Source organism: Anas platyrhynchos, chromosome 1, assembly GCF_047663525.1.
Source record: "Anas platyrhynchos isolate ZD024472 breed Pekin duck chromosome 1, IASCAAS_PekinDuck_T2T, whole genome shotgun sequence".
NCBI classification, from domain to species: domain Eukaryota; kingdom Metazoa; phylum Chordata; class Aves; order Anseriformes; family Anatidae; genus Anas; species Anas platyrhynchos.
Window position 1 is genome coordinate 46,940,643 of NC_092587.1, and position 26,152 is coordinate 46,966,794.

The window sequence follows — 26,152 nt, forward strand, 5'->3', positions numbered from 1 at the left end:
CAAAACCACCAATTCAATAAGTACAACCTAAGCTGATGGCTTGGTGATTTCAACTGCACTGAATTCAGTTGATACATATCCATATTTCCACTGGCGTTCCTGGGGGTCAGTTGTTCTGTATTGATTTTGAGATGAGCTGAAAAGTTCAGCAAAAGCATCTAAATCCCATTCTTCGTCTAATTGATGCGAAATACCAGAGGAAGAGAGCACAAGTCCGGTCTTGAGAACTGCTCGATTACTCTTTGCAGTGAGCATGTGCTGCTTTCAACCAAGCTACTTCATCCACTGTTTTTCAGCAGGCTGGCCAAGAAGCTCTGCCAGCTAATGTGCATGCAGACAGCCGTGTGTTTAAGAGTTAAGTCACTCTGTGTTTATTTTAGCTCTAAGTCACTAGCTTTTGAGTACTCTGATATTTAGTTTTCTTTCGTCATCTTCTAAGTATCTGCCACGTAAAAATTGCAGTGCGATGGGCTGTGCGTTATTTTTAAATTGAACAAGCAACGTTTTGAAGAAAACCATTACAGCCCTGATTTCAGGGATTAAGTCACCAAAAAAGTAATAAAGATAATGATCAGTCAATACATAAGGTTTTAGGCCCTTCCATTGACTTTGGTTTTAGTTGATGAAAAGTAGTTATACACTGGAATTTCATGGTAGTCCTGGCAAGGTAAAGTCAATTTTGTTTGAAATGGATATTAATAGGAATTTTTGTTCTCACTTTGTTGAAGTTCCCCCTTTCCTAATTGCTAATGCATGGTTTGAGATTTTGTCATATAGTTTTCTAGAATTCTCTTCTGGTCCTGCTGTCCTTTCCCAGTAAACACTTCTCACTGGGGGCAGTGAAGATTTAGAGTAGCAGGTCCCGATTGTAAATAAGCACCATATGTTCATGGGCCTTCTCTATACTGTTTGTTAGCACTTCCGTGCCAGGAGTTTTTCCAAAAGTTTTGGCCCTGGGCATTCTGGATGTGCAGCTCTCCCTATGAAATAGGGCTGGAAACTAGCATTAATGGCAAGAGAAGGCAAAAAGCTGTAAATTCTGCAAAGACTTCATACTTTTACCTGTTTCTGAAGGTGCGAAATCCCTCACATTTTTGTGTGATGATGAGAAGAACTGGTAGAGTCCTTCCCCTATGCAAGTCTCAAGGCAAGGGTTTAAATCCATGCGATTTGCTGCTGTGTTTCACTTTCCAGTACTAATGCAGAAGGCCAGCCCATGGTACCGGCATGGATTCTGGCTTGTTAAACCCACATGAAGTCCTCTGGTGTGCAGCAGTAACTCTGGCAGAGGCAGGGTGATGGGGCCATGTGCTCTGCTCTTCGTACCCATGCCATGGTGCTGGGCAGCCAAATCGATGTGCTGTGCACCACCTGTGGCGTGGCAGAGGTTGCTTCAGTAAACACATTGACGTGATAAATAACGCAGGTCAGAGAACAGTTTTCTCAGAGACTTTTAGAACTGAGACCTCTTTTTTTCATTATTATTATTTATTTTTTTAAATAAGGCTTTTCTGTGGTGAGCGTGGAAGCATCTGAAGCATGCATGTGTGTTTATGCTGAACTTTCCAGGGAGCGGGGGAATTGTCAACAAACGGTCCAGCAGAAACTGAGAAAGGCTGCATGCAGTGCCTGCGGGTGGCTGCCTGCAGCGGGAGCCGGTCTGGCGGCTGCTGACATCGGTGCTGGATGTGGCAGTGGCCTCCGAGCCACACTTTGAAAGTCGTGCACTAATGTGCGTGCACAGCGAGCGGGACAGAGCATAGCGTGCCTGAAGCAGGGCGGCTGAAGAATGGGTTGAATGGATTGGTTTAGTTTAAAAAAAAAAAAAGGACAAAACTGTAACTGTGAAACACATAGCAAATGCCTTGCTTGTTTTTACTTAAAATGAGAATCAAACTATTTTTTCTTCTTGTTGAGGAGAGCAATAATGACTATCTTGACCTGAGGATAACAAACACAAAAATAAAGGCTTCAGGCTGCAAATGCTGGGATTGCCTGGTTCCAGCAAGTCAGGTGCTGCAGTTTGCCATGTGCCCAACCAAGTGCAGAGTTGCTGGTGTCACCAGCTGAATGCGGTGCCAGCTGTCAGCAAGGCTTCTGAGAGCCCCTTGCCCAGAAAATCCAGGTGTGAGCAGGGGCAAATCCAGAGGTAAAGACCAGGACAAAGAGGGCGGTGCCTTGCAGAAAACATTTTCCGTCTGAGTTGCTCAGCTGGAAGCAGGTTGTTTCTGTTTGCTGGCTGTGCTAACTGAAGAGTGTTTATGCTGGTAATTCTATCCTTACAGTTCCCTAACCAGCCTGGAGAGAATATACCAGAGGAATTATAAGTGATGCAAATAATCATAAATTCATTGGTCTAGTTTGCTTGATATTTGTTTTGTGATGCCTTTTTTTCTTTAATTTAAATATGATATATGTCTGTTTTTTTTTTTCCCTCAGCAATGTCAGCTATGGAAGGACAGCTCACAAAAATAATGGATCTTAGAGGCACGGTCTGTTCAGTGGTTGTAAAAATAAAATAAATAAAAGAGAGATCAAGACTAGCTGTCTGTCACATTCCCTAGCATCGGACCCATAAAAACTCCCGGTCTGTTGCCTTTTTTTTTTTTTTTTCTTACTATTAGTCCAAATAACACCAAGAGCATATTGAAATCATTGAGTTGTCCTTATTGCAGAACTTAAAAGCCATAAAAGCATAACTTTAAAGCTGCCTTGTAAAATGCTGTTTGAGAGAACATCTTGCCAAGTGGCTCTCACTGCAGAGAAGAACTGTTTTTGGCAGAGAAGGTGAAGCCCTGGTAGCTTGTCTGCAACAAGGCATCCAATGCCCAGCGTTGGCAGCCAAGCTGGCACCACCAGAGCTGCAATGATACCCGTGAATGTTTCTGACACTGCGCTCTGCGCTGGAGAAGAAAGTCATAGTCTCAGCTTGAGCTCTTCCCAGCCATGCAACTGTCATTAAACTCAAGATGTGACCAATGCTGTAGGAGTAACTAAGATAAGTAAGCCAACTGGTCCATGCTGCGTTTCATCCTCACTTGTTGCTTGCTGGTCCAGTACGTCTGAATGAGACACGGAAAGCAGGGAGATGTGAAGAGGACGATGAGGGAGGGAAGTTCAGTAAGAGCTAAAATGGTCAGTAGTTGCTGGCATCAGAGAATCTGAAGTTTAAATAATGAGGTTATGATGGATTAGGGTCCCGAAAAGGAAATATAGGCTAATCTTCAAGATGGTTGTGGAGCTGAGATGTTGAAACAAAATGTAATATGTCCAAAAAGCACATTAATTGATGCCTTTATTAATCTTGAGATGATCACTAATGCCTTCATAGATTTCCTTAAGACTTCCACAGGAGTTCATTAATGATCTTGGCTAGTATTCATTATTATCTTCATGTTTTGCCAAGTATGCTTGCTTTCGACAGCTGATTTCCTTTTTTTCAAAACAAAAAACAAAACACACCTGCAGCAAATAAATGTGAAAAACATTGAAGTATATTAAATAAAAAGTATCAAATTAAAACAAAAGGAAGCTCACTAAACAAAATCAAACAATTGTGGCAATAATTTCCCTTCTGCTTTGGCATTCCAAGAGCATCTTCTGCTGTCCTGAGTGCCCAGATCATATAATTGCTTCTCAAATATAATTGCTTCTCAAATTGTCAGAAGTGTACGCCTAGGATCCACTGTAGGGTCAGTCAGCGAGGCATGCTGCCATACCTACAGCTATTACAAGTATGAAGAAATTTTATAGCTATTACTGCTATGAAAAAATGTAACAGCCTTATCAGCTCTCTCCTCCACAGACCCACAGTCAATATGCTTTTAGGTCATTAAAACAAACAAACAAACTAACCACACAGCTGAATGTTCCTTATTTGTTTAAATTGATTGTGTGGGCTGGAGGTATTTAAACTAGATGAACAGCAGTAGGTGAGATGAAAGCAACTGTGAAAGGCTTGTGAAGTGGTATATCAATAGAAAAAAGGAGTTGAGATCCTATGAGCTGTGATCCTAAGCTATCATATCATGATAGCTTATTTGCTCTCTTATGTTTTGATGTGTATTTTTTAGTTTAGTATAAACCAAAGTTTGTGTAATTTTTGCCTGTATGTTAAAGGCTTCCTTAAAAATAAGACGAAACAACAAAAAAACAGGAAATAAAGAAGAAATACTGGGGGAAGAGACAGAAGTATAAATATGTGAGCCACTCCTGCAAAAAGCATGAGAGATAACTTTATGCTTTTAGCAGAATGTTGTGTGCTGAGTTTGTTCATTCAGCATTCCTACTTATTTTTGATTATTTAGTAGAAATAGAGATACTGCTTAAAACTTAAGAAAATGTGTATAAAGGAGCAGCGTGGATGAATCTATATGAAGAAATAATTTGGAGCTGTGAAAACTTGCTTTTATAGTTGTGGTGATTCTGCATATGAAGTTAATTCCAAGGTGCTGTTAACATACTTAATGCTGGGGACATTGCAAGGCAGAGAATCTCTGAATCATCTCAGTCAAGCTTAAAATAACAATTGCTTTCTGAATGATTTGAGGACCAAGACTGAAATGTTTATTGTGACTTCAGGCTATAGTGTCCTATGCAGCGTCTAAATCAACAATGCCTGAAAGCAAAGCCTCAGGCGTGTTTGGACCTTCTATAATAATATACATAAACAGTACAGCCATCAAGCTCTTCCAGCTAGAAAAATAAATCCTATTCTGATTAGCAGAAAAAAAAATGTGAATCTATGGTTCCAGTCTGGCAGTTTAACCAATTTGCTAAAAAGAAAAAAAAAAATAATAATAATAATAAAAACTATGCTGGTGGTTTAGCTTTTGAAAGTTTTTTTGCTTGTACAAGCCTCACTGAATACCTTAGTTTATAAAGCTGCAAACAGCAGAGCTGCCAAATGTAGTTTTTACATGAAAGAAATACATGTGGGAATAAACATTTGCAGTTTTAAGTTACAGTATTTGAGGTAAGGTGTTTTGGTCATGTTTTGAATGCAATAAGGATTTTTGTGGTGCTCAGGATAGGATTTATTTTTCTGTTGGGAGTAGCTTGGTGGCAGTTCTTTATGTTATGAAAATTTCATCCTGTTTGTCTGACTAGGACTGGGATGTTTTGTTTCATTAGTGTTCTGCTGTTGCATTAGGAACATCTGGCACAATGCAAACGCTTCACCCCATAAATTGCTTCATTCCAAAGCAGATTGACACCCCTTTAGCTCTGCGTGTCAAAAAAGCCCCATGTCTATATTTAGGTAGGTTGCTCACATGGTATGACAGGGTATTCTTACTCAGTGGGCAGTAGGGTGAGCTGGCAGTGATGGTGTTTCACATGACTGATAATGCAGAAATTTCTCTCAGTAGCGCAGTGGGTAGGACAAGGAATCGTGATGAAGAGGGAACAAGATAGAGGGAGGTATTTGCGGGATATTGTGCACTGCCAGAAGAGGTGCTTAAAAAATAACCACTACTGCATGCCTGTGGTATTTTGAAAAAGGAGAATTGATATCTGGGGAAAAAACCTGCTGTTTATTTTAAGATTTACTATTATTTCCAAACTCATTTAAAGGCTATGAGGAATTTCACTTAGTCTAGAGATAATTTTAAGTGAACTATATATACATTTGTGATACAGATGGACTAAGAGAGAAAAGTACAGAGAGAGTAATCCGTATATACAAAACCACTTTCTGTTTTGTCAGAAAAGCCATGGTGCTTGTGACGAAAGGTTGAGGCAAAAGGTGCAAGGAGAATCACGTGTTCTCCCACATGTGGCTGATAAAAGCCAGTCAACGTAGGGACACTGTCACAGCCTTCCCTGAAGAGGAGGACAAACCCACAGGTTTGCATCCCATCCCTGAACATGCGGCTTGTTCGATTCTGGAAATTGTGCAGGTGTGATGTGCTTTTTGATCATTATCATCTACTCATCCATTGTGGATTTGTTTTCAGAAGGAAAAGAAAACCAAAGACAAACCCAGGACAGCCAAAAGATAAAAGCATCAGGTGGAAGAACCTGAGGGATGCGTTAGGCTGTGAGCTGAAGAAACACAGTATGAAGATGAACAGCAGTTGTTCTGAGGTGCTTTGGCTGTTGGGGCAGATGCTGCAAGAAAGATTTGGTGGATCAGTTTCCTTTATGGGAACAGCACATATAGCATGGGAATGTGCATACGTACCATGAGGTCAAGAAAAGGAGCTCATTCCTTAAAGATCAACGTAATTCACAGGAATAAAAACAAACAAACAAAAAAAAACTGAACAGCTCTAATCTGCAGACTTACTGAACATCCTAAATCAATAGTAGTTAATTACTAAAAACTTCAATTTTTTCAACTAAATGTTTCTGGTAAATAAGCAGATTATTCTTGCATTTAGAAAATTCTTATCACAGGCCAACTGATTTGTTCCTCATGCTTCAGTGATGACTGGGTTATGTTTGTGCAAGCAGAATACAGCCTCACCTAGAAATATGCTTGCTTCTGACTTCAAAAAGAGCAGGTTTTCAACAAGTTCATGTGTTGGCACTTGTCTGGAAGCATTTAGATGGAAAATGATAGCAAAATCTGAGAATATTCCTGTGTCATGTGCTTAGGCGAAAGATCTATGATTTCACGAGTGTGAAAATAACATTTTTGTGGTGTGAAGAGATCCTACTTAAAGGAAATTAAAGCACCAGTTAAAACAAATACTAAGGATAGGAAAAAGGGAAGAAAATGTCCATTAACAAAGGTAAATACTAATGAATAGGAGACTAAAAAGTGAATTCTGATGTGGTTAGAGATAAAGCTCTTAATGCACTTTGCAATAGAAAAAGTCATTCCAGATCAGTATAGATTCAGTGCTAGATGCAAATGGTAAAACTGTAAATAATTATGTAGAAAAGGAAGAAATAGCAGGAATTATTTTTTTTTGATTCTCATCCTGCAAGCAGAAGGGTAGATATACCTTGTGTAATGTCACAGATGAAATAAAGATGTCTGTCATCTATAAAATAAAAAGATAGGAGATGGCATCTGCTAAAATTAAACATTTGCAGACCAACAGGTCATTGGGCTGTGAATTAAATGGACTAGACGAGTTTTCTGAATTGCTGAAGTTAACAAATAACTGTGGAAATATTAGAGCCCGGCTAGTGCAGCTGCAGGAGGGAAAGCCTCGTTTTCTGCTTTCCTGAAACTTGTGGAGCCTCTGCAGGAGCCATCACTGGCATTCTCCGTGCTTGTCTGTGCTGTGTGAGGTTGATCTTCTCCAAACCGAAATCCCTGGGTGTTTCCATGCTCCCAGGGTACCACAGCCTCATCTCAGTCTCTCGTCTGGATCCAGTGATGAGCCTGCAAGCTCTTCTCCCCACCTCCCCAATTCGGCTGTGGGAGACAATAAGTGCGTGGGTGTTTCCCTTGTCCTTCCTGTGTTGCTTTAACAGAACGAAGCTATTTTGGTCTTTTCTATGTCTTATGGCTGACCAAGCTCTGTCCACAGGCCAGCTTATTTTGTCTTCATCTCTAAATATCTTTCCGTTTGGGATCAGCATTTGTTTGCTGTTTTGTTTTTTTCAGTCTCTGCCTTGAGCAGTGGATAATCAACACCTTGCCATAGCTGCCAGAGCATCTTTGCACAGTTGGTATTCTTCATTTCAGCTATTCAAAAAAAGGTGACTGGCAGCTGATTCCCATGGGTTCCACACTAATACGCTTTCTTTCCGGTAGCTATCATGTTTGGAGGTGGTGGGTGTAAAGAATTATCCTCCATCTCTGCTTGCTTGTGACTCAATAAGTCTTAACCATCCCTTGTGTAGGGAGGCACTGGGCATCTGTGGAAAGAAATCTGTAGCTGTGAGAGATGTTAGCTGCATGAAATTAGGTGTTGGTCAGCACGGTAACATCTGTGCTGGCTACAACAGCCATGGGGTTAAGGGATTTCTGCATTTGCTTTTGGTTTTGTAGAACAGCTAATCACTCTTGTCTCATATCACAATAAACTTGTGGCATCCTGGCATCTTTATGTAGACCTTGAACACAGATTTTGTGACTTTTGACACTGCTTAAGTGGAATTTAAAATGATTAGATATCCTTGAGGATTAAAACTAGGACCACAGGGATTTGCTGTGTTTCTGTGTGACTTTATCAAAACTTCAGGCTCTGTTTCCTCTAGTCATTTTGTTTTCTTCTTTAGCTTTCTCTAAACCGCACCCCACCCCCATTTCATTTTCTTCTAGAAATGCATTTCTTAAATCTCTTAAAGTTGTCAAGGCTAGTTAGAGAATGAAGGCTGTGTGCCTGTCTCATGCAATTTCTATGCTGCAAATACAGCTGAAGCAAATGAAAAGAGACCTCTGTAATCTTCGTACAGCAGCAGAACACTGTTATATTTTATGGCTTTGACAGCTACCTGCAAGGTGTCTGTCTCTGGGGATAGGGTTTTTAAATCAAAAGATTCAGCTTTCTTGTTTTTAAGAAGTATTGGGCAGAACAGTTATAATATTGCCATTCCTGATGCGGTTGTTTAGCTAGCTTTGATAGCATTGATAAATAGCATTGATAAATAGCCTTGTATGTGTACTTGCGTCTAAAATTTCAGACAGAAAGCTCCAGACTGAGCACTGCATCTGGAGCAGGTCTTGTTTTTACAAGAGAGAGGGAAGAAAAAAAACCCGCGATGTTTCTTTATCCTTCTGGCACACAGTACAAATGTTATGCTATACGTGCATGTAGTAATAAGGGAACAGAGTTATCATATTTGCTGTCAGGTAAACTCAGAAGAACAAGAATAACATAAATACTCCAGACATCCCAGGGCTTTTGGCTGCTGTCAGTGAGTGTTGTACAAGTACCAGCTTAGATAAAGCATTGCAGAGTTGTGGGTCTGCTGTAGAAAATCCTACTGCTGTCATCGTGTTCACATTACACACTACTGTTCTTGATGCTTCTGATACCAAGCACACCAGTTATTGTGGGGTAAAGCAGAAAGCTTTAAAGTATGGTATGTTTAGCAACTGTATATATTTTAATTTTAGGTCCTTAGAAGAGCACCATGATCATCCTGGCATGGTGATGGGAGATCTTCAGTCAGATGAAGAAGATATCGTGAACAGTTCCGATGAAGATGATGACACAAATTCTGATTCCAGCAAAGGGGAGCCTGATTCTCAAGATCAGGTATTTTTTTATCCTTATCTTTTGGAGCTATTCCTCCCTCCTGTGTGCGCTATTTAATGAGAACCTGTTGCGATATTTTCAAATAAAAGGCATTGAGTCAATGTAACTTTATATATTCCATACCTTCATTCTTATTGTTTAGTACATTTTTTCCAAAACTTTGATTTGTAAACGGTAACCTAATATTAGTAGAGTGAGTTTAAAAACATGCTATTAGAAAGTGCTGCTTGGAACATTTGTTCTTAGTCTTTCCCTAAGTTGTTGAGCTGCAGACTTCCCTGTTGTGCTCATCTAGAAGTTACACGCACAGATGTGTATTCAGAGATGTTCAGTTTTGAAATGGTCAGGCTTGTAAATAGCTTGTTAATGAGGCTGTCTACTCCTCATCTTATTTCCTTTTTATATGAGGAACAGGGAGACAGTGCTAACTATTTAAAATGAAATTAAAATCGGGGTCCCATCCCTCTTCTCACAGAAGAAAACACTTTCTTGCATCTTGAAGAAGGGTGGTTTTTTTTTTAGTCCTGGCAGTCCTAACACCAGCATGCTTATAGAATATTGCCTCTCCTCAGTGCCAGCTCTAGTGGCACTCATCTCCTTCCAAGTGGAGCTTTGTTTTCTTTGATGGTAGACTTGGTTCCTTTCAAAAAACAAAAACAAACAAACAAAACAAAACAAAAAAAAAAAACACCACCATGACACCAACAAAAAAATACTACAGTGAGACTTCTCAGTGCTGGAAGGGAAGATTAGATAGTGTTGTGTCAGGTCTGAATTTTGACTGTACTAGATCTGAGAGGAATAAATGTGGGGAGGGAAAAGCTTATTTCTGTGTTACTTAGCAGAATTGCGTCTGTACAGAAGCTAGCTGTGTACCCCTAAAAATGCCCTCAACCTTCTGTGACAGCAGTTTTGCAGGAAAAAGAGTCCCTGTTAGGAGGCTTCTCAGAGAGGTTTTGCGGGATGTGTGCTCACCACCAAGTAATTCAGAGCTTGTTTTGAAGCATCTGCTCGTCAGCTTGCTCCTGCCAGCTTGCAGCACGTGCGGCCGGCAGCTGGGGATTAGCAGCGATCTGCTCTTGCCTAGAGCTTCCTCACAGCTCCTGCAGCTGTGGAAGGGAATGAAGCAATCAATGCATTGGTCCTCAGCTGTTTTTGTTTTTGTTTTTATTTTTCCCTACCACAAGCATCTGGCTGTTTTGATGCTTCTTGTCCATTAGTGCAGTCACAAGGCTCCTTTCCAGGAGAGCATCTGAGAGGGAGCCCAGTCCATATCCTTCATGTCTCCAATTTAGACTCTTTTAGGCCCAGAGGATCTGCTGGCTGAACAAATGCAAAATGGCCTTTTCACTGCCATCTGGTACGTGAAAAGTCTTTCAAAGGGGGCTGAAAATGGACTGTGATGTTTCATTTTGTAATTGTTTTCCATTACCATCTTGTTCTCAAAATACTAATTTTCATCTAATTTGCAACTCTCAGATCCACCGTGATACCTTGCTTTGCATAATGGAAGCATTTGTGAGTTCAGTCTTGCAGTCAGTGTTATCAGCTGTGCTGTCTAAAAAGGGATTGAGGCCCGAGGATGGGTGTTACAATCTTGACTACATCTGACTGACCCTCACTGGGTGGATCTAAGTACTTTTTGGACATGAGCATAATTTTAGAAGTTAAATCCCAGCTCCGTGCATAGTTGCATATTAAAATACATAATGTATTTTGAATGTGTGTAATGCAGCACGAAATTACTAAATTTAGAAAGTAATTTAGTAATTTGGGACTGTCAATTGAATTAAAATTAAAAACAATAATATTAATCTGGATTTATGGAATGTTACAATATAATTAAAACCAACCTATGAATATCATCAATTCCACTGTTTGATTCCCAGCACTAGAGAATTGTTAATAGGTTGGGAGAAGAACTAAAACTGTAGATGAATTTTGCAGCATTAGTGCTCAAGATTCATATGTGCAATGCCACTGATACCTGATTTTCAAAATAAGCTGTTCAATGCCCATGCTTACTATATTCAATGCAGTGTCCTCAGGGCTTCGATTGCATTTGTCTTCTTTATGATGTTTTAGTCCTCCTCTTCCATGTATTTTCTTTGCAGCCCATTGAAATGGAAGCCTGAATATGTAATAGATGTAGTGACAGCTGGCAGCAGAGAGGCATATGGCAAACCATGAGAGCTGTAATGGAAAAAGGTGCATTTTAACTGAGGAAATTATACATGGGTGTTACTGAGCAGAAAAAAATATTTGCATCTTGACACCTACCCCCTTTTACGTTGCTATATCTGTTCACTTCTATCTGGTGTTGAACAGTAGCCTCGACTTTTGGAAGCCATATGTGTGTACATAAAAAATAAATCATCTAAACAGTGTCCCAGGTAGATTATGAAGCTCACACTTGGGTAGTTTCACAGTATGGCTGCTATGTATTACAGCATATCTTTTGGTAGATTGTCAGAAGCTGACTTTTCTGTTCTGTGTCATATTTTTCTCCTTCCATCTTTTTGAATAAAGTCTCTGTTTCTTTTAAGGTATTTATGAAAGTTTACTGCAAATAGTACTGATGCTGTAATAAACAGGAGATAATGAATAATATACACGTATTATCCACACTTCACTACTTTCGCTAACCAATAATTATCACTTCCTAGCACTTCATTCATTATGGGCACGAGTGCTTCCTGTAACAATTAAATAGAAAGGCTGATAGTTATATAAAAAGCTACTGTTAGCTATTAGTGTTATTTCTAGCTAGAAACTAAATTGGTTTTTACACAGATCCTGGAAAGCCGGGAGATTTCAAAGCAATATAAAACACTTCTATTAGAAATAATTAGTGAATAATTACATTGGATTTGAGGAACTACTAGCCTGAAATGATCTTTATAAGAGTTTTATCAGGTGCATAATATAACACATAATTTTATTTGTAGGGCAAGGCATCTGGAAAGAAGACAAAAGTTTACCATATTGCCAAGGAGATCATGAGCTCAGAGAAAGTGTAAGTGTCAATACTAAACATAAAAGCTACTCAGTTTATATTAATTGGGTAATTGAAATATAACTGTGCTTTTTCTTGCTTTTCTGATAGGTTTGTGGATGTGCTAAAGCTCTTGCACATTGTAAGTACAAAAAAAACCAAAACTCTTCTGTTTGTTTAATCTCTGTTAAAGTTATATGTTTAGGTTTTATTGAAGTGAATGTGGTTTTTTTTCTTCTGCATTGTGTGCATATTCGATATATAAAAGTTAATCTAATTAAGCAGAAATTAATAATTCCAGACTTTTCATAAAGGATATTTTGGTGGTTCCGTATGGTGCTCCTTCATTAATGTACGCTTATTATCTTCCAGCTGAGATGGGAGTACTGCTTGAATATTAAAAATGGATATGTATCTATTTATGTTAATCAGCATCCTATTTATAAACCAGCTTGTACCATAGCAACCAAAATAAAACTTTGATTAGAATAACTTTTAAAGTCAAGAGGAGAGGAAGGGATCAATTTATCATTAGAAATAGTAAGTAAAACTACACATTTCTTAGGTAATCTAACCAATTAGCTCTTACGTTGCATCCATCACATGGCATTATAGGTTTTTAGACTGCAGCTCTTTGACAGATGCTTGCTTTCTGATAACAGCTGTGACTGCAGTACACACAACATGATGTCCACAGCAAGGGTTAAGTATTTAATCCTTGGTTGTGCAGACCAATCATGTGTTACACATGCTGTGTAGGAGATGATAAAACAGAAAATTAGTTAGCTTTGTTTTCTCTAGCTTGATTTAGTGGGATTTCTGTCAGCTTCTAAGTGATACCTGTTTGTACCATTTTGTCACTCTGTGAAGTGCAAACACAGTAATTTTTCTTTGGACTGTAGAAGTAGTTCCATTGCAAACAGATGCATTTGTCCATGTTGCTCTCTTGAGAAGCATGTTCTGTGAAACCGGGAACAAAGACTCTTATGTATGGATGTATACAGTGCTGTAAAATGGAGATCTTCAAGGGAAGAAAAATTCCCACACCACTTGCAGATTCTTCTTTTGCCCTCCATTTTAGTAGTTGATTTTCTTAACTTTGTTCAGGCTTGATTTTTAACCGCTAAATCAGGCAGTTGTGGCCAATGCATAATTTATATTCAACATTGTATCTAGTACAAAACTCAAGTGTAACTACTCATTAAAGGACGAGAATCATCCTAATGAATATAAGCAAGTTTTAAGCTATATGACTTAAATTATCACATATTTCTGGCATCAGCTTATGCCTTAAAGGTATTTTCACTTTTCAGTGTGCCAGTCCTTGAAAATACATCTTGAGATAATATGTATGGTATTTATAGGATCTGGCTTCCTAGCCAGGTGGTTGATGCCTCGTGCCTGTCAGCGTACAAAAGACATCTGGATAATGCCACTGGAAGCAAAGGCTGTCAGTGCAGAGGTCACAGGCAAACGGGAAAAATGGGGGAAAGGGAAGAGTAGGGAGTTTAAGAAGTTTCTGGTTAAGCTTAGGGTTGTCCATACATTATAGATGTGCAGTGTTATAAGATGTGTTTTGCTTTGTTTTAATGGATAACTCACATAAAGCCAGTATGCAAGTTTCTAGCTGACAGATGCAAACAGGGTACAAAAGTTCTTGCTGGCTAGCAGTAACAATCAGCACATCTTCAGCGTAGTCTAAGAGAGGATGCTAGGCTGTTGTCAGCTTTGCCACTGTTTTGCAAAGGTGAACCTTGGTAAGCATCTTTGCCAGAGTGGGCATCAGTTTCAGGCAGTGTGTGGGTGCCGTCTTCATGGAACAAAATTGCTGTACCTGAGAAAGGTTACAGAAACTTTTATACAGGGTGGTGGGTAGGAGGGTTGTTGTTTGGTCATCAGAGATGTTAATAAATCTGTTTATTTTGATCTTATATTCTTTGTGGATAAGATGTAAATGTTGATAGAACAACCTATCAGATTTCACACGCACTGAACCACACTGGTTTACCAGCTTCAGAGACGGGATTACTAACTGCCAGACAAGCAACCTGTGGCAGATTTATGAATTTAAAACCTAGACTCTCCCCATGCTGGGCTACTTTACCCATAGAAAAGACTTGGCTGATCAGATGAGTCACCATTACACCTTCTGAACCCTCTGTCAAGGGTTTTCCAGAGTAAATACCTGAAATGTAGTGACTAATTCCATTAGTGAAGACCTGAAATTAATAATACTCTGTCCAGTCTGTATTACCAAAGCCAATTATGCAACGAGACTGTTGATGTAAGAAACATTTTAAATTGCTACTAATGAAATGGAGCCTAAAGCAGTTGAGACGGTGGAAATGTGGTTGTAAGCTGGTTACAAGCACCATTGAACTTTTTTTAGTGTTTTTTAATTTTATATTAATACAAGTTAGGTGGTGCAACTCCTCAAAGGTATCAGGGTGCCTGCCTCTTTGGACACTGTCACACTTTGTAAGTACGTCTGACTACTTCTGCTGAGACAGATTACAAAAGATGTCTAGAAAATTCCAAACACTCGGGGACATTTCTATAGCATGAAATAAGCCAGTCACAGTAGAGATAATGTACTTGAACTGGCTTTGGACAATGATGCTTTCTCAAATGGGTTTGCTTGAGGCAAATCAAACATGAGATGCAATCTTGAATTCTCTGTATTTCTGTAACTATTGTAAATCCGTTTTAGTGGACAAGATTCCAGTAAAATGCTCTTAGAAACTCCTGAAAACAAAGGGGCTTACATCAAACCAGTTCTGTGTATGCATCTTTGTGAGATGGCCCATGGCCCTGTTTCTACAGGGTAAATGAGGGTTGAGATGTGAGAAATTACATTCCTTCCCTAAGGGCACTTGGAGGGGGAAAAAAAAAAAAAGAGACCTGTGAACTGGATGTGAAATGTGAGGGAATACTGTAAGTTCCTGGGCAGGAGTAAGGCAGGACTGGTGCCCTTTGTGGAGTCTTTGGACATGGTTTGCTTTGCACAAGTGAGATGGCCACCTCAGCAGCACCCTCTCACTGTAAGAGTGAGATGGGTAAGCTGCCTGGCTTAGTTTCTCTCAGTTCTTTTACCCATTTTTGTTCCTTTTTTTTTTTTTTCCTCACCATTCTGTTTTTTCTCCATTCCTTTCTGATTTTTTTTCCCCTTCTACTGTGGTATGGATGATGAGGTTTCTGGTCCAGCAAAGGAACGTGCTTTTTTGGATGGTCCTTCTGCTTAGTGTGTGACTTTGTACTGCATGAAAAAAGGAAATCTTAGGCTTTTGCCTGAGCCTCAAGGTCTCTGCATCTGACTTACACCCCAGTTCTGTCCTTATTAGGACTCTGAGAGCTAGTACAATGTTGTCAGAGGCACCTGCAACTTTTCTGCAGGCGCAAGATCACTCTCTTATTGCAGAAGGCAGATCAGAGGTCAAACTTTTTTTTTTTTTTTCTGTTGTGTGTCCTTCCACAGGCACTTATAAGAGTGGGAAATCCTGGCTGAATGTTTCTATTTTCAGAAGACATTTGCAAAATTGCGTATTAAAAAAAGAAAAAAGTAGGCCTTCTGTATATTAAATTGTAGCCAAATATTATGACAAATAAATTATTCATAACAGTTTTGAAAAAGAAAAAAAAAAAAAGTAATGTGCATACAGAGAAATAAAATAGCTGTGGGTTTTGGAGTAAAAGAAGTACTGACCTCTGGTTCTGGCTTACTACTTACCAACTGTGTTTGGCTGCAAATAATTCTCTCAACCTCCCAAGCCCTTTTTCTCCAATTGTAAATGTCAAAATTTGACCAGTCTAAGGTAAAAGTGTAAATAAATTTTTAGTCTGTGAAGTGTTTTAGAATTTCTGACTTGAGGCACTTGACTATGAATCGCAGTTGCCATTATCTTAGTGAAAAGGCTAATGAAATAATTTTGGCTTGGAATCAAGCATTGGTCTATGACCCACTCTATTGCTTGAAATAACATTCCCAGAATATATCACAGCCAAATAATTATTGTAAAAATTAACTATATTATGTTATTAAACACTTGTAAATGGTTTTACTGCCTGAGAAAAAGGTGTGGAATTCCCTGTCAGTTTTCCAGAAGCGATTTCATGGGTTTGAAAAATGCCACAATCCACATTTATTCACGGTCTCTTAATAACTATAAAGTTATCCTCAAGACTGCCTATTTGATTTTTGCTTTAAATAACATATTTGTGAAATCTCCAAGTGTATTCCTGGCAGCCTTGTTTACAGTTTGTCACAGGACGGCAGCCTGGCTGTTTCCTAGGATGTGCAGCTCTCCTCTCTCCTCCCCCCATAGGATGTGTGTGTGTGTTCCTTGAAAAGAGGCCAAGCGCAAACATATTTTTCTCCTTAAATTAAACTGATATTTGAGCTATCTGCAGGTGTATTTAGCTGGGAGTTGTACCTCAGCGGAAGGGATTATGGCTTATTTTTGCTTTGCTGATGGTATGCTCTAGGAGAACGGGTCCAAGATGAATATTGGTTGAAACCTTAGGAGTGAAATATGTGGCTACATTTAGATCGTGTCATTCTTTCTCTTCCAGTTAAATGTGTGAGGAGGTTTAACTTCACCCATTCCAACTTGTCCTCATTCAGCTGTTAGATACCTGAAGGTGGGGTTAATCCAGTCAGCGGCTGAGTGAGTGTTTGGTCTGGTCAGTGCCTTCAGCGGTGCACACCTAAACTTCCTTTGCTCCCTAAGCTGGGGTGGGGGCAAGTTGCTCGGCTCTGCACCGGCAATCCTCCAGTGGAAAGAGAGGATTTGTGACTCAGGGCCTTTGCAGAGGGGAAGTGTGTGGGCTGAGTACAGATGATTCACAACGGGGTCAGAATTATTTCAGATATCACGGCCATTTGCTTGTTTAAGGAAACTGCATTAAAGGAGGGTGGGGGCTGGGAAGGGAGAGCGGCAATGGTGGTAGCCGTCCTGAAGTGCTGTTTAAAAACTGAACAGCCCTGGCGGGACTGTGTACTAATAGAATAAATAAAATTCCCTAAGGTATTTAAGTTGGGAATGTTTAATCAGGCATTACTTCAGCAACTGTTTGTGCTCTGAGAAGCCTTTAAAACTGCTTGAACCAGATTTTGATATGGACAAGTACCCAGTGAGATGCTGTCTTAGTCTAGAATAAACTGAGACTCTTTCTGGCACGGAAAGAATGTGCTTTCCAGAGGTGGTGATGAGGCCATCTTCAAGTCGCTGTGTAAAGGCAATTGTCTGTCTAAGCACTAAAATGTGGTATCAGAAGATTACTGTTGGACCAGAATATAATGTAGAAACTGTAACCCAGCACTTCTGAAAGCAGTTTTCAGAAAGTATACAAAAGCCTCTCTTCTTCTGAAAGGAAAAATTATACTGGTAAGAAACTGAGATGATTCAGTAGAGCATAATTTCTTGGTTTGTGTCACACAGCATATGAAACATTTTGTCTAGAGTTGCAAATGGTGGTTTTCAGTGAAATAAACATATTAATTCCAAAGCATGGCAAGTTTGTTTATTTCTCTGTGGGTATTTGAAAGACTAATTACAAAACCTCTCTTTAAAATTCACTGTGATGGATTGCTATGTGGCTACAAATCCAGTATTTTGTAGAACAATTCAGGTGACCATTTCTGAACAGACTGAAGAAAGCAGTGCTTTTTAGCAGTGTTACATAGTACTGTATGCTAAACATCTTTGTGATATGACTCACTTTTTGCAGGTATTTATAGATATCAGAGCAATGTATATATCATTTGCAACAATGGTTCTGGTTTTATTCAGCAGTGAACAGATTTAGTTTCAGAAGGAATTAGGTGCTGGTGTATTGAATTGGTATTATTCTAATTTCTAAATCACTGCCCTAATTGTGTGTGTGTGTATACATACATATAAAAGTTACTTGCCTGAGTAGCTTCTGCTCTTTGGAGTAAAATTTCAGGTTTTACTTGTTAACAGGCTTTACGTTTAGTGGTTCAAATAGCCCCATTCTAGGTTCTAATCCTTTTAGATAAGGAATTCCTTTCTCAGAAGGCCAGTACCTTCAAGTGTGAGCACTGTTAGCTGTAACCTTGCTCCATTTGTTTGGCTTTCCTGCCCCCAGCCCTCAGGCAGGGGCCCTCTGCCTTCACCTCCTAGTTTTATCTCGAGATGAACTTGGCATGACAGTTACTTCACATGCATTGCCAGGTTATAAATAAAGCTTAATATGATTACGGTGACAAATACATTGCACTGCCTCTGTAGTGAAGACTTGATAATTCCAAAAAAGAAAGGGGAAAAAAAAAAAGTGCTGTAGTTTATCGCCTTTGTTGTTCAGCAGTCTGTTTTGTATCATTTGAAAGCTTCACGTTATCTTTAGTCCCTCTGTTTCCTCTCTGCAGGGCTTCCTCCCTTTGCTCGGTTGTGGCAGGGGACTCAGGGGGCGATGAAATAAAGTTTGGGTTGGCTGCGTTTGTGGCCACTCTTTCATGGCGTGATCCAAAGCCCAGTGAGGCTGATGGACTTTGGATCAAGCCAATAGAGAAACCAACCCCCCTCCTGCATTTGGAAAACATCCTGCAGGCTCTTTGAATGCTATATCTAGAAGTTAAATAAATGCTCTTAACTACAAGTGACATTCCTGTCTTATCTCCTGGTCCTTAAACCTGGCTCCCTGCTCTCCTTTTATTGTGTGGTCAGGGAAAAGCTGGGTTTGTTGATTACATTACAGACAGCACTGCTTTTCTTTTCATTGTACAAGTAGCTTTATAACCCTTGGAGAAAATTCTTGTTTCATCCCATGGCAAAGCATATACTGTATATTGTGTGTGCATGGGACTGGGGGGGGTATTATCATAATATGATGATGCATTTTGCATGAAGCTCTTCAGAAAGCCTCATTTGAGCTTTTGCCATTGTAATGCCATGTATCATTTCAGTGTTAAGCAATGCCCTAGGGTCAGGAAAACCCATAAGATGCAGCTGGTAGTTAACCTATGTGTCACTAGTCTGCACAGAGGATGTAAAACAGAGCATTTCCATATGAATAACGCCATCTGTTTTTTAACTCCCTTGCATTTAGTTCTCAGCCTCCCCCCATCGCAGCCATCGCCCTGTATCTCCTTTCGGTTTCTTGTCATAACTCTGCCCCGGCGCAGCCTTTGCGACCCAGGGTCACAGAGCAAGAAGCTGTCTGCAGCTCACTGATGTAATGAGGAGAGGGCAGGAGAAAGTTGAGACTGGAGTCTGACAAACCCTAAATAGTGCCAGATGCTGGGCCGATGAGATAGCCAGCGAGACCTGTAGCAGAAGACTTGTGAGTGTGTGAGCTTAATTTTTTTTTCCCCACTTTTAACCTGTGGGCCCTACAAACTTTCAAAGGCAGGTGTGCACTGCATGCATATTTAAGATGTCTCATCATCCCACGTAGGAACATGCAGTTTGGTCACCTTTTTCAGGCCACCTACAGATTGTGCATTCATTATCAGGTTTCAGCAGACTGCAGACTAAAAAGAGCTGTTATATAGTGCCTGCTTTATGCCCAAATTCAAGGGAGAGATGACAATACAGCTAATTTGGATTTTATTTTTCTCAGTTTAGGTAGTGTTATGTACTTGATTATTTTTTCAAAGGAAATGATAAATTGCTAACCTTTTTGAAAATTTTGCTTGCATATGATCAGGGAAGATGCCTTGCCTAACGCATACCCAGGTTCGTTATGGATGCAGTACTGGCCATGCTGACTTGTGTGGGGCCAAGATTTTAATTCTAAATAGTTTAATGAGGACCAATTAGTCTGAGCGTTGTTCTATTGAGAGCTGCTTATAACATAAAAATGCCACAAGATCCTTCAGTGATAAGTGCGGGTTTCCTTCTCCTTGTAAATGTTTCAAAGGTACCAGTGTTGTTTGGATGATCATTAACATTTGAAATCTTGTGGTTCCAATGTGTTGTTACAAAAGCTTTTTGTTAGATGCTCATTTTCCTGTAAGAGCTGCTACATACAGTAACTTTTTGTGATGCTACATTTTTTATCTAGGCAGCATGTCTTCCTAGAAGGCATTTGTAAACCAGTGTGGTTTTAAAATATGATATTACGATTGCATTAGCTGATATAACACTTTTGCTTTTTGAAACAAATCTTAGCAAGAAGATACTTGAGGCTACCAATACCTTTGCAGATGTGAGGTTTTTCCCCCCTATAGTTTCCTCACATATAGGATCAGCGCATTTCTTAAGGGTGTGGTAGAAAAATAACGAATGACTTCCACAGCGTGCATATGGAGCAAGAGAGTAAAGCTCCAGCATCAAACCAAGGGGATTAAGGCCGTCCCGCAGGAGTAAGTTGAAGCTGCAGGGAAACATAACCCAGCTGGCACCCTCCTCACCTCCAGTAGGAGGGAGCAGGGCCTGGGATGCCTGCAGAGAACACGCTCTGCTCTGCGCTGCTGCTTTGAAGGCTGCTGGCTCATGGTGGGGGTTTCTGTCCTCTTTGTGCTCTGGCAGGATTTCCGGGACGCGGTGGCACATGCCTCCAGGCAGCTTGGGAAGCCCGTGATTGAGGACAGAATCCTGAATCAGATCCTGTACTACCTACCTCAGCTGTACGAGCTCAACCGGGACCTCCTGAGGGAGCTGGAGGAGCGACTGTCTCACTGGTGACTATCAGTGAAGGAACACCACTCCTTTGATGTCGTTAAAACTTATCTGTGGGGCCTGGGGGACTCCGCCTGACCGTGGCTTGACTCTTGTTTGTTTTTCATGGGCCTTGTTAAATGGCAGAGCTGACTTTGCACGCACAGGAGATAATTTTCTCTTTAGCTGTTTTATTTGGCATTTAGGTGCATCCAGAAGCTATGCCAGCACATGTTTTTAGCAACCACACTTTTTTTTTTGTCTATAACTTCAGTTTTAATTGAAAGCTCTTGTTCCTACGTGTGCACAGGCATGATAAATGGCCTGCCTTCATTAGAGGAACAAGAGGCTGTTCTGAGGATTGGTTTGCATTTTAAAGGTAGCTGAGATCTATGAACCAGCCACAACGCTGACTGACAGCCTCAGTCCCATTGAAGTCCATTCTCAATTACACTGGTGGGTGGGTCTCAATCAGCTAAAGAGAGCCTACAGACAAAGGCACTGAAATGGGTAAATGCTGTAATCCCATGCTTCCTCTTAAGGGGAAAGACCGCGTTTTGAAGTTTGGCGATCCATTTCCTCAGAAGTCCAGCTCGTGTTAATGTGTTCAGGTGGTTCAAGACCATTTTAAACAGACCGTGTGTCAAGTGATTGTAATCTAACCCTAAACTAGTGTGTGGAGGTGTGCTGGAAAGATTTTTCAGAGTAGCTAAAGAGCCGAATGCCCATCTGCTGGACTGTAAGCTTTTTGTTCAGAAATAAACTGGCACATCTTACTGCAAAGCCCAACGTGGTGCTGTAAGGTTAGGATGTACACACTTCTGTGCTCTTATTGCTCTGTTCTTGTTTCTAGGCTTGAACATCAAAGAATCGCTGACATATTTGTAAAAAAGGGTCCGTACTTAAAGATGTACTCAACTTACATCAAAGAATTTGATAAAAATGTTGCACTGTTAGATGAACAGTGTAAGAAGAACACAGGTTTTGCTTCAGTAGTGAAAGACTTCGAGGTACTGTAAATTATTTTTTTTAAGATATGTTCCTATTCTGTGACTTTCCATCAGTTGTAATTTTCCATAAAGCTTTAGACACCATCCTCTGTTTTCTCTGAGCCTTGGCTTGAGACAGGTTCAAAGTGGAAAGAAATTCAGATTTTGTAAAGTAACTAATGATGTTGGTTACCACTGTGAAGTATGATAAAGGACCTTGATTTTCAGAAAAATCAGCGCTTGCTCCAATTATATCAAAGGCATATTAACAAAATCACTAGCTGCTTTTTATGGTTTTGTCTTCTGATTATACTATGCAGTGATTAACTGTCTTATTTTAAGCAGGTCAATCTCTTCACCACATTATAGGACAGTAGCTTACTCACAGCAATCATATTTCATTTGGAAATACAGAAAAATGATTCTTCTGCTCTGCATATTTCTTGAAGCTTTTAAGTCCAGTCCATGCAACAATCAGATAAAATCTGATTTGTGTCATTAAAAGCATTGCCAGATTTTTACATAATTCCCTTAAGTCAGAGGGGAGTTGCAAGCTTCCTCAGAACATGATCCACACAACCTGTGAATTTATCTCCTTTGTAGTGAGTTTCCCCTTGGGTAATCCCTACTCTGCTTACAAGTCCTTAAAAAGGCTACTTACAGTAGGCAAAGGAAGAGCTTTAGGTAGAGTCAGCAAGTACAGGAAGAAGATAAGAGGTCTTTTAAGGACTCAGTGTTTCTGATACGCATTATTTTGAATGCAAATTCAAGATAATTAAAATTTTTGAAGCATGGGTCTTTTAATTCTATGTTATCTTTAGAGGTTTGAATTAATTAAAACTTCTTGAGTGAACACTGCTCTATTCTCTGCTTATCTGTCTAATGGACATCAGCAGCAGCTACAAAAGAGCAAGAATGGTGTTTCCCTTATTTCTGGGAAGATTCACCCTTCTTCCTCACAAGCAAAAGAACTTGTTTTGGATCCACCGAGAGTATGAATGCTTAGTGATGTCTTTTAACTCGTGATTAATTTTGCATGCATCTTCCACACAGGGAAATGCTTGTTGTTTGGTGCAGTGTAACACTATGGTAGTCACACCTTTAAGATAAAGCTTATCTGATGTTATCAGTAACTCTTTGTAGTGATGTTTTCTTTTACTGGAAGCCTTGACTACCACCGAATTGTTGCTTATTTTGTGTGTTTCTTTCAGATGAGCCCCCGCTGTGCTAGTCTGGCCCTCAAGCACTATCTGCTCAAGCCAGTTCAGAGGATTCCCCAGTACAGACTCCTTTTGACAGGTAAAGTCAAACACACTTATAAGCTTAAGCAGCCAGTATTTATGTGTCCCAGGAAACATGTTCTCAGGCAGTTTTATCCATCTGTAAAGCATGTTTTTCTGACTTCAGATATGTGACTTTTTTTTTTTTTAATATGGCATGAATTTAAAGGGTTTCTTTGTTAATATTGTTTGCAACAAGGTACGCAAGTGACATGCTAATATTCCCAACACTGGTGTGTGTTCTCTGATGGTACATTTGGCGCTACTTGGAAAACATGAAATTGTTGGTGGTTTTTTGTTTGTTTCTGTAGTAATAGAGCCAGTAATTTCCTTAGAGGGTTGGTTGGAAAGCTTCTCTTTTTATTTATTTTTTTAAAGAAGGAAAAAATAGTATGGAAATATAGAGCTAGGAGAAGGAAGTGAAAGATACAACTACACAACTGTGTATTTCTCCTGAAAATACCTTCTCCGTTTTTCCACCGCTCAGGTGTTTTGTCTTTGAAAACCATTCTCTTGTAAAAGCAGAAAGTGTTGGTTTAGTATACCTTACGGGTAAGTGCTCAAGACTTGTTACAGAAGCATTGTAGGCTGAAGAACTGGTTTAGGACTAGGAAATTTGGGCTGGCTCCATACCCTGCTTTGGCACTGGCATGTTTGGGTAACCTTGAGCAAGTCATCTCCATAATGCAGTACTTTCTTTTCTGTAATAGTAAGGCAATGATACAGGCCTCCTTTGTGAAGTATTTTGAGATGTGTTTGTTGTAAGAGGGGGATGGCTCCTGTAAGGATTTGGAAATACTTAAGGCATTGTTTTTGAAAGCCATTGCTTCTTGATGAGCTATTTAAAAATAGCCTCTGTTTATGTAGTAACTGCAAAATAAAATGCTCTGTGACCCTTTGTTTGGCTCTAGCAGCTTGTTGGCATTTCCCCAGCAAGTACTTAGACTAGTGATGCTGTGGGAGATACAGCCTGAAGTGTTATACAGAAGTTACTAAGTTATTAGCCTGGACTGTCTTCTTTTTAATCATCTCATGAAAGACAGGTGGGGTGGAAAAAGGGTGAAGAGCTTTTACCAAACAGACTGTTTTGTAGGGGAAAATCTCAATGCCTTTTAATTGATAAAATAAAACCATGAAAAGGCAATTGGGGAGTTGCTTTATTTTCAAAGGATACTGACTCAGGGCATTGTGTAGGCTTGTTATATATTCCTAAATCAGCGCAGATGCTTTGGATAAGTTCAAAGGCTTTAAATAAAAAGGCAGAACAACAGAGCAGGATGGAGTAAATGCCTTTGTCAATATACAGAGCAAAGCAAGAGATGTCAGAGGTGAATGGTGCTGAAACAAAACTATGAAGTAGAAGGGGAATTCTTCATAACTAACTGTCACTGTGGCTGGAACCAACTGTTTTAGACCAGTGACAATACACCTAAAAATCTCATCCTGTGTTGACGACGGTTGTGTGGAAGACCACAGTCCTGCAGCCCTGACTGTGGCTGCACAGCTTTACATAGATCTGTAAATACAAGTGCTATTGACATGAATTGGATTGCAATGCTGGCTGTTGATTTAGAAAAAATAAATTTGTCTTGTCCTGCGGGAGAAATAAGAGAGATCAGACTAAGAATTCAATTATACTGGGCCAGGGGGCTATTATTTTGGATCTGCTTCATTTTCACTCTGTTCAATCTATCATGCTGTTTCACATTGTCTTTTGTATTTCTTGAGATTCTCACTCTCCTATATCTCAGTGGACAGCCTGTATACTTTGTTACCTTCAAGCAGCTTTGTGTAATATTGAGTAATCTCCATATAAACTTGTACTGCAAAGCCTTTGGAGGATATACAAATATTTGGATCTGTTGTTGGAGTGGGCGAGACAGCAAGTAGGCAAGCAAAACAAGAACGGGCAAGAGTTGCAGTATTGCAGCAGCAATCCCAGCCAAAGACAATGGGCGTCTGTGGGCAGTCGAGGAGGGGGCAGTGGGTAAGAGCAGAGGAGTGAAAATAATCCAGGAAATGAAGCTGCAAGGCCTGAGTCATCAGGGATTTCTTCCTATTTAGATGCTCTGTGTCAGTGGGACAGCTTTGTACTAGTAACCTGCTGCTACACGGTCACATCACAAGATGGTTGCTGTGCTTTGAAGTGCAGTTGCTTTTATGCTAACAAAAGCAGGAGCAGGTGGACTTATAAATCAGGAAAGGAGAGGCACAGCTCAGCTGTATTTCCATTTAATTATCCAGCTTCTCCAATCCAGCAAGCAAACTTCCACTTTTCCACGTACTAAGCCTGAGCTCTTCTACAGCAAATATGAGATGGATTTTGGGGGAGGTTAGTAGAGGCTTCTGGTTTTTAATAGAAAGAAATGAAGAAGTGATTCTCCCCTCCTGAACATCACTGATTTGAGTTGCAGACTTGAGACTTGTACAATACGAGCAGTCTCTTCATTGTCATATGATAAGCCTCCTCTTTTTTGCAATATAAGATTTGCAGAGAGAGATAGTGTCTTTTATTGTCCTCGGCTGAGGTCTAGTGAAGGGAGGCTGAAAAATTAGCTTTTGAGCACACCACTCTTTCGCTGCTCAGAAATATAATTGTTGGGCTTGAGGCCAATTACATGTTGAGAACAATTGCTTTGAGTTTAACTTAATTAATTCAGATGATTTGAGACAAGAAGTAGTTGCTGAGGCAGAAGAGAATTTTTATCAAGAGCAGAAGTGATAGCCACTGGCCCCCAGCAAGAAGGAAAAGAGAATGATGGGCCTCTGTCAGGAGGAAGTGTGGCATAAGAACATTTTGTCATAAATCAGTACTTGTGTGTTGAGTTTTGTTGTGTCTGGGGTATCTAGTGAAGTAATTAATTTTAAAGTCTGCCTTTCTGAATATTTAAGGTCTGCCTTGAAAAAAAAGGGAGTAGTGTGTCAGACAAAAATTGGTCTGTTTTCTATTAAAAAGCCTTCCTTTGGTAATGTGGTTCTTCTGTTCCTCTTGAAGTGGTTTGCGTGAATTAGTCCTGGTACACAGCAGCGTGCTTGTTTACATGGAGCCGGTCATTGTGTTGCATGAAAGGCATTATTTGGGTAACCAGCAGTTTTAGATGGG

The 26,152-nt window shown here is 39.9% G+C and overlaps 1 protein-coding gene across 1 annotated transcript in view; it reads left to right on the forward strand.

Moving 5' to 3' along the window:
* The window catches only part of FGD6 (FYVE, RhoGEF and PH domain containing 6), a 69,944-nt gene that overhangs the window by 16,408 nt on the left and 27,384 nt on the right, over window positions 1–26,152 (forward strand). Inside the window, exons 3-8 of the mRNA XM_027452188.3 lie at window positions 9,023–9,164; window positions 12,113–12,180; window positions 12,271–12,301; window positions 20,652–20,803; window positions 21,634–21,790; window positions 22,981–23,068. Coding sequence (XP_027307989.1) covers window positions 9,023–9,164; window positions 12,113–12,180; window positions 12,271–12,301; window positions 20,652–20,803; window positions 21,634–21,790; window positions 22,981–23,068 — 638 coding nt within the window. The remainder of the gene's footprint in view (window positions 1–9,022; window positions 9,165–12,112; window positions 12,181–12,270; window positions 12,302–20,651; window positions 20,804–21,633; window positions 21,791–22,980; window positions 23,069–26,152) is intronic.